The sequence below is a fragment of the Anabrus simplex genome, chromosome 3 (genome assembly GCF_040414725.1).
Source record: "Anabrus simplex isolate iqAnaSimp1 chromosome 3, ASM4041472v1, whole genome shotgun sequence".
NCBI lineage: Eukaryota > Metazoa > Arthropoda > Insecta > Orthoptera > Tettigoniidae > Anabrus > Anabrus simplex.
Genome location: NC_090267.1, coordinates 22,428,515 through 22,447,155, shown reverse-complemented (window position 1 = coordinate 22,447,155; position 18,641 = coordinate 22,428,515). Strand labels below are relative to the sequence as shown.

At 43.7% G+C, this 18,641-nt stretch overlaps 1 protein-coding gene across 1 annotated transcript in view; it reads left to right on the top strand.

Annotated features, from left to right (window-relative positions):
* The window catches only part of LOC136866960 (uncharacterized), a 540,004-nt gene that overhangs the window by 38,741 nt on the left and 482,622 nt on the right, over positions 1-18,641 (top strand). Inside the window, exon 2 of the mRNA XM_067144049.2 lies at positions 3,535-3,638. Within this exon, the coding sequence (XP_067000150.2) occupies positions 3,535-3,638 (104 nt within the window). The remainder of the gene's footprint in view (positions 1-3,534; positions 3,639-18,641) is intronic.

Here is an 18,641-nt window from a genome sequence, read left to right as displayed (position 1 = left end):
AGCCTCTCTCCGGCTCCCGAATACAGAGACATAGAGCAGCTGACGGTGGGGACCAGCCTCTCTCCGTCTCCCGAATACAGAGTCATAGAGCAGCTGACGGTGGGGACCAGCCCCTCTCCGGCTCCCGAATACAGAGTCATAGAGCAGCTGACGGTGGGGACCAGCCTCTCTCCGTCTCCCGAATACAGAGTCATAGAGCAGCTGACGGTGGGGACCAGCCTCTCTCCGTCTCCCGAATACAGAGTCATAGAGCAGCTGACGGTGGGGACCAGCCTCTCTCCGTCTCCCGAATACAGAGTCATAGAGCAGCTGACGGTGGGGACCAGCCCCTCTCCGGCTCCCGAATACAGAGACATAGAGCAGCTGACGGTGGGGACCAGCCTCTCTCCGGCTCCCGAATACAGAGACATAGAGCAGCTGACGGTGGGGACCAGCCCCTCTCCGGCTCCCGAATACAGAGTCATAGAGCAGCTGACGGTGGGGACCAGCCCCTCTCCGGCTCCCGAATACAGAGTCATAGAGCAGCTGACGGTGGGGACCAGCCCCTCTCCGGCTCCCGAATACAGAGTCATAGAGCAGCTGACGGTGGGGACCAGCCCCTCTCCGGCTCCCGAATACAGAGTCATAGAGCAGCTGACGGTGGGGACCAGCCCCTCTCCGGCTCCCGAATACAGAGACATAGAGCAGCTGACGGTGGGGACCAGCCTCTCTCCGGCTCCCGAATACAGAGTCATAGAGCAGCTGACGGTGGGGACCAGCCCCTCTCCGGCTCCCGAATACAGAGTCATAGAGCAGCTGACGGTGGGGACCAGCCCCTCTCCGGCTCCCGAATACAGAGTCATAGAGCAGCTGACGGTGGGGACCAGCCCCTCTCCGGCTCCCGAATACAGAGTCATAGAGCAGCTGACGGTGGGGACCAGCCCCTCTCCGGCTCCCGAATACAGAGTCATAGAGCAGCTGACGGTGGGGACCAGCCTCTCTCCGGCTCCCGAATACAGAGTCATAGAGCAGCTGACGGTGGGGACCAGCCCCTCTCCGGCTCCCGAATACAGAGTCATAGAGCAGCTGACGGTGGGGACCAGCCCCTCTCCGTCTCCCGAATACAGAGTCATAGAGCAGCTGACGGTGGGGACCAGCCTCTCTCCGGCTCCCGAATACAGAGTCATAGAGCAGCTGACGGTGGGGACCAGCCCCTCTCCGGCTCCCGAATACAGAGACATAGAGCAGCTGACGGTGGGGACCAGCCCCTCTCCGGCTCCCGAATACAGAGTCATAGAGCAGCTGACGGTGGGGACCAGCCCCTCTCCGTCTCCCGAATACAGAGTCATAGAGCAGCTGACGGTGGGGACCAGCCCCTCTCCGGCTCCCGAATACAGAGACATAGAGCAGCTGACGGTGGGGACCAGCCTCTCTCCGTCTCCCGAATACAGATACATAGAGCAGCGGTAGAGCCGTGACCACTCCTCCTGTGCTCGGTTGGCCGGCCAGAGTGCAGAGCTGTATCATCATCAAAAAGCTTTCATTCACCACCTTTAAGGGGTGAGGCCGGCCACCTGGAAGGTTATGCCCTCTCTCCGACCAAGAGATGTGAGATGTGAGGGAAGAAGATGGTGGATAAAGGATGTTAAGAAGCAGGAGATGGGAGGGATTTCTACCCTCTTGGCTAAGCATTGTATAGTTTTATTTATTTTGATAGTTACAATTTGGTTGTGTCTTTTTATACATAAATGGTAGAGATTTTTTATAGACCTACAGTGTCATAAATTCATAACTAAACTCTGCATTTTAAACAAGGAATTGACTGGTAGTATTGCATTGAATTGTACGCCTGGCAATACTAAGATAAAAGGAGACAGTCTGTGGGTAGGTTTAGACAAGGATTTCCAGAGGTGTGACCTGAAATGAGAATTTAATCCAGAATAAGTGGTTGAAAAGTGAGGTAAGTGTGATTTGCCGCTGCTTGTAAGTGACGAAGGACTAAAGATCTGTTGTAATGATGAATATTGAGTAATTAAATGGTAAAGAAACGGATAAGATCTTCGTTTGTAGGTGGCGAGAAAACAGAACGGGTGGGTGGTGTTGGCTTGTCGATGGTTCTAATAGAGGCTATGACCTCAGGTTGATTTGGGAGAGCTGCAGGGTGACGTTTGCAGCGGCGCGAGAATACTGGGTGTGTATTGCCACCGGTGTGACACATTGGGACGATTGATGTGTGTTGGGACTTCGGGGTGCAAAATGTCGTTGGCTGTTGTGGCCAGAGATGGAATTTATTGCTGTGCAGAGGGTGGTGGGGTGATTGTTATAGAAAAGGCATCCCTCACACCGGATTGATTGTGGTGGCGGGGCACGGGACGGCTACACTTTGTAGCGATCTCTGACTGGCCAATACGCGCTCGACGTCTTCGGGTGATAGTAGAAGAATCCGCATCATCTAGGTGGAGCCTGGTGCGTTCTTGATCCACAATGCCTTCGCAGCAGGGTTGCCTTCAGCGTTCATCTCCGCAATGACAGTGTATTCAGTAATGGGGGAGTCTCCTCCTCATATAACACAGTTGAGAAGTCCATAGCGCGGAGATTTGATAGATGGGAGTGGAAGCGGTTGGAAGGGAGTTCTTGATCCTAGGTGGTGAAATCCTATTACAATGGCGAGCAGATCGGCAGCAGCGCGTTGAGCTGGATGGTGACTCCTGTAGCAGTTCTTCGGAGATCTGCGATGCCCTTCAGGCGCATGTTGAATCTGAGTAGAGTGGAGAATATGGCGTGGGGGTGACTGGAAGTCGGAGGAGGCCTGGGTGACTAAAAAGCAAGGTGTGCCTAGTGGAGTAGGTTGGAGGAAACGGGATTGATTGATAGGGCGTCTATTACCGGATATAGCCGAACATGCGAACTGCGAAGGAGTGGTAGTGCTGGTGGTGGTAACACGTGTAGGGTGACGACCAAGGAGAGCGGCGGGGCTGGCGGAGGTGCTTGTTCCGGGTGAGCTACCTGGCACTCTGTAGCTTGTTTTTCTTCTGGAGTAGATCGTGGAGCCAGCCTCGTGAATTGAATCTTAAGTCTCGAGTTATCCTCTTGTGGAGCTGGTATCGGAAGGAATCTAGTTTGGTAATTAGGCGCTGCATAGCTGGACATTACAGCCGAGTGATATGAAACTGCGGCTGATTGGCTGGATTCGGTGATGGTGCTGGTAGTGGTGGTTCCAGTCGTGGTGGCCATACAATAAGGCGACTAGGCAACATGGTGTCTATTGATGTTCCTGGAGATTGGAAGGAGTTCACAGCAGATGAATCCACTGGAGCTGGGGTAGTCGTTCGCGCGTCCTCAGGTGAGAACTCCAGAAGTTTCTTTCGTCCACCTGTTCAGATCACCTATTCAACAGCCCTACGTGGCTTACTTACGGTGTTGACAATCGCGAGACAGGGAAGGATGAACCGTTGACCTTATATAAAATTACACAATGCTGTTATTATATGAGTCTGTTTCAATTTGACCTTTTCCTTCTTCAACAAAATTTTCGATTTCTTTCCATTGTTCCAGGCTGCGGAAACGGCAAGTACCTGAACGTGAACCCGTCCGTGTTCAAGGTGGGCGCCGACCGGTGTCGCACTCTGACGGAGGTGGCGCGGGAGAAGGAGCACGAGGTAAGTACAAACCGTCTCCTTTACTGACCGCTACCCGCGACTCAGCTCGCTGTGGAACTGACACTGTACCGAAATCTGAGTAATATCAGCTGTGTTGGTTTCTTGGTAGTAGTTGAATATTTTCACAAAGAGGGCTGTAGTGGTGTAGAGAAGCACAATAATCACGCTCCATTTCTGGTATTATTCTGTTACATTGAGTAGTACCCGGCGCTGCCAGAAAGTTTGCTTTTAGGATATGCGTAAACTGTTACTTATGTGAGAAGTGATTGTTTGTAGATTTCTTTATTAGGACGTTGTTTGATATTTTAGAGTTTTAGAGTTATTGTTAGTCAGCCTCCGTGGTGTAGTGGTTAGTTTGCTCTCACAGAGTGCAGAAACCCTTACGGTAAACTCCAGGGTATTCCCCTAGGTTGTCCACAACGAGTTTCCAAGGATGTGGGACACCTCAGTAGCCTCACCATGTGTGAATTTTGCTTTAGTATGTTGGCAATGTCCTCTCGGGATCCAAACCGTCTTCCAACCAATGGTTCTTTCAGTTTGGGGACGAAATCGCACGGAGCCAGATCCGGTGAGTATGGCGGTTTTTCCAGTACTTCTCACCCTCAGCATGCATTTACCTCCATGCAGCCTCTGCTGTATATGGTCTTGGACTTTTATGGAGGAGGATGACATGATCATGTCGCTGGCTGTGAAAGTCTTAAGCTATTATTATTATTTATCGATACGGCCACCTGTGGGCCACGTTTACACACTCTTCCTTCTGTCACACAGACCGGTACCCTTTTCTTTACACTTTCGCCAAAGATTCTTTAATCTTTCACTTCTTCTTGCTCGCTCTTCCACCGAGATGTTCCGTGGCTTCGCATGTTGCTCTTCAGACGCATCCCTCATTCCCGCAAACTTCTTCCTAAATGATGTCATTTCTTTTATATCCTCCTCCTTGATACCCATTTCTGCCAAATCATTGTGCACCTGTGTAAGCCATCCCGGTTGTTTTTTCCACTTTTCTTGCAGAAGAATTATCCTGTTAGCCAATCTCTCAGGGTTCATTCTTTTGATATGCCCATAAAACAACAGTCTCCTTTTCATCACCTTAAGCTGTTATATTATACATAAGGCCAAATAATGTGTTTCATGAGAAGTGGATGATTTGTTTCAAAGTTTCCTTACTTGTTGAGATGGAACTGAAACTACAGCCTTCCAGGGAACCAAATACCCCTTTATCCCTCGTATTTCCGCCTCACTTTTACCGCCATGTTTTTACCCCTAGTATTTATTGCTTATCTTTTCCAGCTCGCTTTTCCAATCTTGTATTTACCGTCTTACCTTTACCACCTCCCCTTTACTGCCTCGCATTCACCGCCTTGCCTTTCCGCCACGTCTTCATGACCTCTTCTAGCGCGTTCACGGCCGATGAAGACACACGTGTGTCGCACTCCACGCCAAAAACGAAAGCTAGTATTTCCGCTAGGAGTAATGTAAACAAGCGGACTTCTCATCTGTGCATTGTTAAGATGTTGTTAAACATATGCTCCGCCTGGGCATGAGGTTAATTATCAGTTTCTGTCTCTGTAGTCGTTGCAATTCGGCATAATCTTCTGTGATGTCAACAGACAATAGTTCCAGGACCTTCTCAGCGGAGGCGTTTCGTAAGCTCCCAAAATCTATCACACCGCCTACAGGAACAAATTTTCACATTTTTACAGTAAATGTGTGGCTAAAGATAATGAGCCTAGATCGCGGAAGCCGTGCAGACAGTGCTAGAAGTGGGGGGTGGCGCACGACTGCATCCACTACTGTGGAGAGCGTCCAGGACAGCCAGGCTTGTGTCTGGAGCAATATTTCTTGGAATTGTGCAAACGAGAGAAGTAATAGGCTCCAAACAATGCCGTATCTACCTGCGTTTATCGCAGCGCACTGTCAGAGGCTACTGCGTTGATTAGGTCCGTTGTGCAGCGATTGTTCACACAGGAATAACACGGATTTTACCATGCAACACTTTTCTCAGATGTTCAAAAACGTATTTATCTGTCGTAGGAATGCTATTGAATACCTACGACAGAACAAAACATTCTTTCCCCGATTCCACTTCATTGCCTGCCATGCTGCATACGCTGCGTCAAACGACACTACTGGCGAAAAGTTCATCGGTAGCGCCTCATGGCCGCCATGCAGAGAGATAGTTCAAATTATAATCGAAAGTGATAAGGACACAGAAATAAACTCTGTTAAACGAGAAACGTAGTACGGTATCGCAGTAACGAGCGACCGCGGAGGTGATAGGCAACCCACAGTAGTTGGACTTTACTCGTAATTTTACATCTTCGAACTTAAAAAAAAAAATGTAATGAAATATTTTCAACATCTTTGAGCCAAAGAGCAAAGTTCTGATGGCATAGTCAAAGACACGAAAAAGAACTCCAGTTTTCTTCGTGACCTTTCAACCGTAAAACGGGAGATAAATCTGGCGTACCTTGGAACGTACGAAGCAGCTTCCAGAGTGGATTTGTAGTTGAGCGGAAATGCATTAAGTCGCAGCAGTCTTATTGTTCTCCACAAACAGCGTAAAGGGATGCTCGGCTAACACGTGCTGCTCAGCCCTCGATCAAACTCAGCTCTTCTTATAAATTCACATTGGGAAATGTATTTCCTTCTTTGTAGCAAGAAAGAGTAGAGAAGGAAGATTTGAACAAGACTAGGAATGTTGATACGTGCAAGGCAGCCGTCGCAGACTCAGACACCTTTAAAGGACATTTGTGGACTTGTAGGATCTTAGGGGCTACGTGCATAATTATTTAAAGGAGAATAAAGGATTTTTCACGAAGAACGACATTTAACACCGCCCCTTATTCGTCTTGGTAACTGTTAATAAATGACTCCATAGGCAGAAAAATGCATGATCACAGAAACTGCTGATATTGTGATTTTGACATGAAACATGTTACCTTTCCATAGCTGGCGAACAACATATATTGGAGGTAAATGAGAATTTCGTGTTTGGTGACAATGTGAAAGATCGGGTGACAAAGTGGAACAGACAGCCACTATGGGCAGGTGTTTGTGCACCAGATTATCAATATTAGCATAAATATATTTTGAATACACTACTTTTAAAAATAAAAAAAGGAAGTTTCCCTTTGAAAAATATTAGTGATCATAATATGTCTTTCAATAAATCGAACTCAATGTTATATCAAGAAGAATTGCAACTCAACGTCAAAGTTACTTAAATTGTAGCTGCATCATCTTTGGTGACTAATGTGACGTCACTTGCGTCGCGTTACGTTACATAACCCCCAGCCATAAGATGAGTGCGACTAAACTTGTTTCAAGACATATTTCCCAACTGAGGCATAACCCCTAACATGTCAGTGAATAAAGCATACACTTACTGTAATTCTAGCGTATTGTTTAACCCGCCATGAGCAAAATGCTCACGGTCATTGCAAATCATCTGCTCTTTTAAACAGCGTGTAGTTTCGAACTTGAGCCCTGGTGTACCTTCGCACTGCAGTTTTGAAGGAAGGACGGATGCACTGAGACGTACATCTGTGACCTTGAGAAGGGACAGGGAGGTAGGAATTATCAGCGACGTCAAGGGTGAGCATTTTGCTTCACGCGCGACCAGTCACGTGCGCGTGTTATAGTTTCGCTACTGTTGTATGTTGTTTCATAGTTGAAACAGTTCTTTGCAACTTATTGTATTCATGTGTTGTGTAATTAGTGCGTGACGATGACTTCAAGTCGTGATATTTTGCCCTGGTTTGATGAAATTCCTAGTGATCAACTCGAGGGCGAACACAGCGAACATACTACGGATACTGAACAGTACGAGCCAGAAGAACGTGCTGATGGTACCGTACCTGGAAAAAAATCCATAGCTGGCGAACAACATATATTGGAGGTAAATGAGAATTTCGTGTTTAGTGACAATGTTTATATAGTGAAAGATCAGGTGACAAAGTGGAACAGACATCCACCAAGAAGAAATCCACGCTCGCGTAGGCCAACTTGTGCTGAAAATATAGTGACTCATCCACCTTGTGTAAAGGGCATTGCGATAGACGCACACACAATTATAGAAAGTTGGGAATTAATTTTCCCAGATACAGTTATAACCATTTGAGATTCATCGTATGTTCATTTAATGTGTTAATACATGTACGCTTGGAATCCGTTGGTATTTATTATGGAAAGTCATATCATACCGCGAGCATTTTGCTCAACGCGCGACCACTGGCGGGTTAAAGAAATTGTAAATAATAACACTGGCTTTGCCAGATGGTATGTATGGCCAACTGCCCCACCGGCTCGTCGTGCTCTTGTCTGTAGCTTCATCTAGTCTCCAAGTATTTATGAGCGAGTTAATTTGTGAACTTAATTACCTTGAATTACAAAATGACTTTTGAGGAGAATAAGCATATCTGGGAAGAATTTATTGAAATGTACCGGGAAAGTCCTTGTTTCGTAATAGCTGAAGAGATATTACAATGCTGAATTTCATGTCTTCATAACTTCTCTTTATCACTAGAAATCGTTATGTTATAATTAACATTTCTTCAGCATTGATGGTATCTCTTACGTGAGTATCTTATTTCTCAATGTTTGCCCGAATCAACTCCAACAATTCGGGAAAAACTGTTGTGCATACGCAAAAAGTTCTTGTAACCTGCAGGCTCTTGTTCGTGCACAGTTCTTATGAGATTAACATGAGTAAAAGGCGGTTTATGTCTCAACTGTTTGTTCATCCATAAGCGATCCTTCTTCTTCTTCATCAACGCACAGTAATGCTGCAACAGCTACAGCCAATGTAGGCCATGATGAAAATATGGGCAATGTACCCGTACTATTTTCAAATCGTAGTGAACTTCCCAGTTTGGGGTATACTTACAGACAGGCGGACCGGTGCGCCAGCCGGTTCGCTAGTGTCTGGTAACTATCGCTTGATCCGCTCGAATGTGAATGGGCCCCTTTAGGGTATTGAGGAGAAAAATGAAAATCCACTACGGGTAGTTGACCTCATACGAGAATAACCACAAAGACTGATGATTCTAAGGTGGCAATAGTACAATAGATTTAAACTATATTTAATTAATTTTCATTGAAGAACGTTAATAATCGCAGTATTCATTACTTTGGGGTAGATATATCACGGATGGATTCTGTTATTTTATGTTATACAGTTGGTTTGGTAAAATGTGAAGAGGATCTTTAGGCATAACTTTCAAAATATTCGTTTGTAGTCCAAACCGTTCGAAATTATTTACGGGGAAATTTGTTGTTATTGTTAAACGCATACCAAGTAATAAACAGGCTTCTTCAAATATACTGATGTTACTTCGGTGATCATGCCATTTAACCCTAAGGATCCTCTTCAGACAGGATGATATTTATTCCGCATTTTCTGTGGCTCCGGTAAGTGGTCCAAGTTTCACACCCATAAAGGAGTGTTGATACACTATACAATAGCGTGGTGCACATGAAGTTTTGTCCGAGTACCGATGTTAAGGTTATCAAAGACCCTTTCTCGTAGGCGTAGACGATCGAATGCTGCAAGAGTATGACTTGGTTGAACATCTAAGGTGCCGGACTTGTGGCAGCGGACGGCAAGAGATGGGGACAACTGACCACTAGCTCCCTCGGAGATCGCAGTCCTCAGAATTGGGGAAACGATAAGAGAGAGAGAGAGAGAGAGGGAACATAAAAAAGATCTAAATTCTAACATTTGTTGACTTTATGTCTTTTAAGTGTGCATTTGAGAGCTGCATTACGTAAATACACACCACGTGACGACGCCGCCGACGTTGATGAAACAAATTGATTTTACGCCAACACAATGCGGCATTACGGTAGAAGATACTCCAGTGCATAGAATGTTACCCTGTGCTGCGAGCCGTACTAAATGCTCACGTTGACAACCAAACGAAGGCAAGCAGGGGTACATCTAAAACATCGCTAGCCCAGTCCGTACAGGTACACGTCAAACCGGCTTGAGCGGCAATGTGAAGAACCTCGTTAATCTACCCCAATGATGGTCATACTAACACCTAAGGCACTGACAGCGTTTCCCATGAGTTAGTATCAACCCATCAGCACAGAGGATTTTTCCTCTTCGTGAAACTTACAACCCGTTTACTGTCATATCAATATCTGCTGTCCATCTTCCCTGCAGTCGCTCACAATCCTGCAACTTATTGACTACTCCATACAATATAACATCATCCGGATATCGGGCAAGCAGGTTCATGGGTATGACTTCACCCACAGAATGGATACCAAGAATGTAAGTATATCGTACACATGTGACGGTTTAGCAAAGTCTGTATGACAGACGAACTCATGACAGGACAGGGAGATGTGATGTTTTAAAAGGAATAAAGTAATTACTGTGACTTCAAAGGAACATAACGAAAGCTGTAATTGTCACTGGTTTGAGTGTACAGTACATTGAGAAATAAACATAATACAGGACACCGGAGGAGCTCCTTCTATAAAAGACAATGAATAATGTCCGAATAATCTCCCTTCCCCGTTGTGTGTTCGCCAGTCATACAATAACGTTACACACCAAGGGTATATTACGGTACATCACATTATGTCTACGATAGTTCACAGTACATGCCTGGTATCCGTTCTGCGGCTGGAAACAGCTTGCGTACCAATACGAGTCAGTTGGCCGCTACACGCGGTGAGAGGAAGGTAACGTGTCTGCGCTCCGTGTGTGTGTAGTGTTTCTCAGCGTGTTGTGTTGAACAGTATAACAGTACTGTAAACAAGTTTAATAACTTTGATAGTTAACTGTAATTCAAGTGATTTCATTGTGTAACTACGCAGAAAGCAAACAGGGCAACAAGATTCACACGAAAAAATACCTTCAAATGTATCTTCGAACGCGACAACTGACCTTCGGCATGGGAAACTCGTGAATGCATGCAACACTTCTTGAAACTCAGTGAGGACCAGATAGAAATGATTCAGCTGGACAACCTAGAAAATGCCGCCTTCATCAAGGTAATATCAACTACTCTTCTTGAAAGACTGGTTTGTAACTATCAGGGTTCACACAATATGGCATTACAGGGTGGTCGGATAGGGAAACAGTACAGAAAACGGTTCGAGTGTTAAATGTACCACCAGAAGTCCCGATAGAATCTTTTACCTCGGTGCTTAGTAAATACGGCAAATTTATCGAGCACAGGAGAGAAGAATGGTCTCAGCAATATGGCTTCAGAGTAGATAATGGTATACGTGCTTTTCGAATGGAAATTAAAACATCTATTCCATCTTCCATTTATATTGAAGGGTACCGTGCGCAAATTATTTATGATGGGCAAGTGCGTACATGTCTAGCCTGTAATTCCACTACTCATTTGCGACCAGAATGTCCCTTACGTCAGACTAGGTTAGCCGAAAGGAGGCTTGTCAACACTGCAGCTAATACAGGTGACTCAAGTGGGTTAGCGACTAAACAACCGGACCCTGCTCTAGTAACCTTGACTGACAACACAGCGACCCCAAATCAGCCCGGCGAAGTGCGGAACATAAACAACACACAAGTTCGTGTGGCTGACCCCACAGAGTTTCCTACTCTTCAAGAAACAACATCTAAACGGATGAAAATCGACAGTAGTGTATCCCATTCCCATAATTCCTTTCTGTCATCGACAACTGAACTCACTGGTGACCATGCACCTTCTTCCCAGGCTACTGATGTTTCCATCCCATCCTCTAATCGAGATATGGGAATGTCTCAATTACTTGTAGATAACAATCAACTTCTGATCCGCGTCACTCTAGTGATGGTATCACTCACAGCACCAATCTTCCTGTATGCACTCCTCCTGTACCTACCGCCCAAGGGAATAATATACGTCTGTCGGACCTGATGGACACTGATCAAGTAGTAGAACAGCGAGAGAGTAATATAGCACAGCTCCACCAAACCTGCATAACTTGACTTCACAACAGGTGCAACCTGAGGCGGTCTCCCACGAGGAGCGACCCGAGTTGAGAGATCCTCGCTTGCGTACGCTTCGGAAAAGTGTTGAGCGGATGGAAGACCACCATAAGTCACATAAAAAATAGTTTGGGCGAAGGTGATTTTTGCAGTCGACCAAAATGTTTATCAATCTCATGTTCCTATCGTTACTCTGTCTTCTTGTTATGCCTTCAGTTCTAGCGACTTTCGCCACTCTTAACATAAACGTGTGAGAAGTGACACAATGTTGGGTCTGTTGGGACGTTTCTTAAAGGAGTATGATGTTGATATTCTTTTGTTACAAGAAGTGAACAGCAGTCATTTAGGCTATTTATTTAATTATGATTATGTAGTAAACATTGGTGATAGTGCTCGAGGAACTGCTATTGTGTATAGGAAAGGGATTAACCTAACGGACATTACAATGGACCACACGGGAAGAATATTATCAGCCTCCTTTAATAACATCACAATCATTAACGTGTACAGTCCATCTGGTTCCCTGCTTAAACAGGAACGGAATTCATTTTTCACTCAGGACATTCTACCGCATATAGCGACACCGAATACTGTTCTTCTGATGGGCGACTTCAATTGCATTTTACAACTCAACAGGTGTTTTTAACTTCTGCCCAGGACTGCAGATGCTAGTACAAAGAATGCAGTTGGCTGATGTTTGGGAGACACTTTATGCTCCTCGTGTTGAATATACATTTTGCCGCGGTGATACAAAATCTAGGATAGACAGAGCGTATATCTCTGCAACAAAGGCAAATATTCTAGAATACTGCAGAGTCAAACCAGTTGCATTCAGCGATCATCATAGCGTAATCTTCACGATAAACTTTGCCAGATTACCCATTTCTCAGCCAGGAAGGGGGATTTGGAAAATGAATAAACATGTTTTTAGGACTGAGGAAGATGTTCAGCGATTTAGTGTTACGTATCATCACTGCAAAAGCAGTGTTTTGCGTTATAGGAATATTATGGACTGGTGGATGAAGAAATTGAAACCGACTATGAAATCAGTGGCAAGGAACATAGATTATGAACACCGGCGGGAACTTCATTCATCTAGAATTCTATGAGCAGGTAATGTGCTATTTACATTCCAAAGAAAAGCGAGGAGAAAATGTGTTCAATTAAATGAAAACGATTAAACAGACCATCTTACGACTCAAAGAGCAAAATTTACAACGTCTTCAGCAACACGTTAAAAGATCTTCCCTCTTGGACAAGGAAAGGATATCTTTACACAACGTAGCACAGATGCGTAAATCTGCTAATCGACAATTTATACACCAGTGGATCGACTCTCAGGGGAACATTCTTACCTCCAAAGATGAGTTGCTACGCGAGGGTGAACGATACTTCCACGAAATGTTTGCAGACGATGACGAATGTGGCATAGTTGTGGAAAACATGCTTTCCCTTGTGGAAACGTACGTCGTTGAAGAAGATCGCTCCTTCCTCATGAGAACTATCACCAAAGAGGAATTAGAACAAGTTCTCAAGAAAGCTGCTCCTAATAAGACGCCCGGAATGGATGGCTTCCCTTATGAATGGTACAAACGCTTCTGGTCTATGATTGGAGATGACCTTACCCAAGTTCTTAACTACGCATTCCGTGAAGGATTGCCGCCCGAATTTACGGAAGACATTATTATAATGATTCCGAAGAAAGTAAGCTGCCGATATGTGTCGGATTATAGACCAATAACTATCCTAAATGCTGATTATAAATTATTTGCTAAAGTGTAAGCTAATAGAGTAAAACAGATTATTCCTACACTGATTGGTACTGGGCAAACGTGTAGTATTCCAGGTAGGACTACTATGCATAATTCGTTGGCAGTCCAAGACTTAATTCTTTATTATTCTGTTTTTTCCTGAAGAGCCTGCTGCAATTGCCAACATAGATTTCAGCGAAGCCTTTGACAGGATTTCGCATAATTATATTTGGAAAATACTAAGCCATCTTCGGTTTCCTGAACAACTTGTAACGGCCTTGTACCTTACGGCTACATCACGGCTGCTGATCAACGGGCATTTGTCCCGGCGAATTCCAATTAATAGGTCTGTACGCCAAGGATGTCCACTGTCAATGTTGCTCTTTATCTTAACCATGGAACCACTTATCCGGAGACTAGACAGCACTCTGAATGGTCTTCATTTAAACAATGAACACTTTACGTTGCGTGCTTATGCAGACGATTTGACGTTACTCCTTACCGATGGCGATGACCTACCAGACATGCTTCGTGTGCTGGTGGAATTTTCAAGCGCATCAGGGGCAAGGGTAAACTTTGAAAAGTCCTCCGTGCTCCTACTAGGATCGAAGCGACGTGCTATTCGTGCAGACGAGATCGGTATTCCTTCGACCAACAAGTGCAAAATCTTGGGTATCACCTCCTGCAAGAACATACTCGAGACAATAGAATTAAATCGGAATGCTCTCTTGAACGGGATTCGCTTCCAGTTTGCAGAAAATCTCGCACGAAGTCTCAATTTATTTCAAAACATGGTTTATTAGCACTTACGCCTTATCTAAAATCTGACACGTCGCACAAATACTACCTGCTGCGCATGTTATCTGTCAACGCATAGAAATGTCAATTGGCTACTATCTTTGGAAAGGCTTTCGGTACAGTGTGCGACGAGAACAGCTAAAATTAAAGGAACATCTTGGCGGACTGGGACTGTATACAGTGGGACTGAAATGTAGTTCCCTCTTCGTCAAACACGTCATCAAGGCAATGCATATCAGGGGAGAATCCGTCGATCGTCACTTCAGTCGGCTAAGAGAAGATCCCAATTTCCAAAGAACCCGTGAATTTAAATATTGTTACAAGAGAGCACTAGCAATTATTGAACAGCTTCCGCATAACCAAGTCTTAGACGGCTTCTTTGATCACGTGAAACAGCTCTATAACTTCCTGCTTCAAAATAAACAAAATAGAACATTCAACTAAAACACCCCACTAGGAACTGGCAACTAATCTGGCAAAACACCTGCAGTCAGTGGCTACCCCTAGAATGGAGAGTGTCGGTATACAGTTATCTACAGGTGAAAAACTGATAAGACATGAGCAGCTGGTGGATGACAGATGCCCTCTCTGTGATTCTACAGACACCTTGCTTCACTGGATTACTACGTGCCTAAATGCTACTGTCATATGGAAATGGACGTTGAAAGTTATCACAAAAATACAGGGTGCAGAGTCTGATAATTCTCTCCAACAAGCGCTTCTGCAACTTGACGTTCCACAACGGTCGAGCAAGAAGAAGAACGCAGCCCTATGGTTTCTAGCCGCTGCCATTCATTAGAACCTTTCTAACTATAAGCAACCAATGTTCCTCACACTCACCGGCTTTCTGGATCATCTGAAGAAGGAACGATGGAGACTTCTCCGACATCAACAGCTTGATGCAGCCTTTGGTCGCCATCTATATCACTTTTGATCTTTGATCAATATAATGGATGTCCTTCGGCCTTGGTTCATTTAGTGCACATGTTTCAGTTGGCTAACTAGGATGCTAGAGACTTAGAAAGTCACATCAGTGAGGGAACATTCCAGCTATAGGTGACCAACTTCGTCAAAGTGTCTTTTGCCACCGAACTGTATGGCATACTTGTAATTATGAGTGTTTTAGATACGTTTGTAAGTTCTTGTTTCAAACTATTTGGATGAACTTATGTTTATACATATCAAATCCAATTACATAACAAAGTAAACTAAACTTGTATGAACGTTTCAGAAAAAATAGTATAATGGTACTTCTGAAGTAAATGTAACCAACTGTAATATTAAAAATTCAAAATAAATTATTTAGTTTAAAAAACCTGCAGGGTCAGCAAAAAACGTCCTTGGCCGACCGTTCGCTGTCTGATGCGGCACGCAAAAGCCCAAATGTGGTCTTATTCATATCTCAAAAAGTAACTGTCCGATTTTGAAAATACTTAGATATTTTAACTTGCACGCAGTTGAACTTTTAGGCTAGCATTCCTGCCGTTCCATTTAAGAATATGGAGTTAGAATCAATATCTCGGTTATTATTATTCACCCCGTGAGAATAAGTAACACGTTACTTTACAAGAACCTGGGTATCATTTACGAATATGAAAACAGAATGCCGATAATTTTAATGGTTTAGAAGTTATTTCCGTGTAACATTTTAGGTGAATAACCCTCTTTAAGAAAATATAAAAGTCGAACAATACTATTCTGTGGGACCCCCACCCCTCTTAATGATTACAATATCAGTCAAAGCTTCGCCTACTCTAATTCTCTGAGTTTTATTTTCTAGAGATGTAGCCACTCATTCAACCACTCTTGTTTCAAGTCAGTGATCTCCCTTAATCTACCCTATCGAAAGCCTTAGATAGCCATACAGTCAATTTGACCTTGTGAATCTATATATAATTTCCATTTATTTTGGAAAGACCTCATGTATTTACAGGCTGCCGCTAAGAACAAGGCAAAACATATCAATTTTATGTACATATGTAGTAATTAAAGAAAATTCAAAATTAGCTGTAGAGGTGGCGCCTCAGGATCTTAATGGAGCCTCGGAGGAACGAGGGTCGCGATTTCACGGCAACGGGTATCCTGGCTTCTGCCGGAAACACTTCGAACTGCGACAACATTGCAGTTCATTTTTATGGCTTACGTCCATTGGGAAGAAGATAGTCCATTCTTCGTGCATATCCACTAGTCAGATTTTTCCACTTTTAATGAAGAGACAATACACCAAACAACATAAGCAATATATTTTTATTTCATATAACAATAATAACATACCGTAGCCTAAGATTTCACAATGAACTATTAAAAGTGAATTTATTAAAAATAGAATTAAATTCTTTTTATGCCTTTTTTAAGTACTGTCTTAAATTTTGGAACTCGCACTTCATAAAATTAGGTGAATAATTACGAGTACGGTAACATCTCTACAGGATAGCAGTAGTTGCACTATGTTCCTATTTTCTGTGTGCACTGATTTTCTTCTTTCTTCTTTACACTTCATCACGCTGAATACTCACCTTAAGCTTTATTATTTTGGAAGTACATGTATCGCAGACTATCGTAATTTGGTGTCCCACCTGCCCTTTGTCTTGTTTCCTTTAAAACAAGCGCCTTGCACTGCCTCCGATGACAGCTGACAGTATTTCAAGGGTTATCCTTTCATTACCATAAGCAAAGATTGAAGTAAAATTACTCACTGTATTCTTCCCAGAAGAAGAAGATTTTAATGGTTCCTGAAGCAGCTGTCTGATGAATATTATTGCCTTATACAAGACACAAGTATTTAAACCAGCAAGATGCAGTACGTCCCGTTAGAACTGCCCGCGCTCGGCGTGATGAACAAAGATACTGAGTACTCACTGTCATAGCTCTCCTATTCGTCTGTGATAAGTCATTAATTAACACTTTTATTGGTCCAGGGAAGAGCCTCCGTGGCTCAGGCGGCAGCACACCGGCCTCTCACCGCTGGGTTCCGTGTTTCAAATCCCGTGAGATTTGTGCTCGACAAAGCGGAGGCGGGACAGGATTTTCTCTGGGTACTCCGGTTTTCCCTGTTATCTTTCATTCCAGCAACAGAGTGCGACAGGCTTCGGCAGCCGACAAAGTTCCTGTCCTCGCCCCTAGATGGGGGCTTCATTCATTCTATTCCCGACCCAGTCAAATCACTGGAAACAGGCTGTGTATTTTCATTTTCGTTGGTCCAAGGATCATGCTAGTTTTCTTTCAACAAAAATCATTTCGTATTAGGCCTACTTACGATAAACCTTATCGCAATCACAAAGACGCACACACGCGATACTGTCAATTCTGTAAACTGTTTTATTTACAAATTATATTCACATTAATAGTTGCGCATCAAATAAACCACCATCTTCAACTCAATCGACTGCCACATTAACATGTCAACCAACTACGAAACATGCGGTACCAACACAACATGAGTTCGCATAGGCTCGACTAATGTCTCTCACTAACAACTTGCCTATACAACCCAAGGCCGTCCTTTATATACCTTGCCTGGCCAGGCTTCTAGAAGAGTATGACAGAACGTGCTTTCTCGAGTCTCCAATAACCTATATACAAGTGAATAGAACATTTTGTAAAGCTCTAGTGAAAAAGGTGCATTGTCCTAGACCCTTACCCTGTGTTGCACAACACTACATCGGATTCATGCATCATATTTACAAGTAATAATAAATTATATACTATTAATTACGTGTTCTAACATGAAATAAAGTCGTATTAATAAACATATAGCAGAAGTATCGTGACATAACCTCACATGTTCTGCTACACAAGACAGATCATACAGCACACAAATAATACGACCATGATTTATAAAGTCCATACTGACGACCTGTCGTACGTTGATTAATAATAATAATAATAATAATAATAATAATAATAATAATAATAATAATAATAATAGCGTAAACAAATAAATCGAAATCATCATCATCATCACTGGTGGTCTGCCTATCTGCAGGTCTTTGCATGAATTCTCCACCCTGTTCTGTCTTTAGCCATTCTCTTTTTCTTCCAATAGTTTCTATTTACCTTTACACTGTCTGCTAACTGATACTTCCTTCCTCTCTTCAGTTTTTCTTGTATTTTCCATTCCAATGCTTCGGTTAGTAAACAATTCCGTCGCAAGCAGTAGCCTAATAAACTTTTCTTACGTCTTTGAATGCATTTCAATATCGTTCTTCTTCCTTCACCCTCTCTTTTTAATACTTCCTCATTTCTTACTTTTCCTTGCCAGCTGATTTTATTCATCATGCGCCAGATCCACATTTCAAATGCTTCTAGTGTTCTTTCTTCCTCTTTTCTCAACATCAAGTCTCAGCCCCATAAAGCGCCACACTTCACTAACCTCTTCTTAAGGCCCCTATTTAGAGGCCCACTCAACAGTGTTCTTTGTTTCATACATGCTTCCTTGAACATTGCAAATCCAGTCTTCACTTCGTCCAAGCAATAAAGATCATTTCCGATTATGCT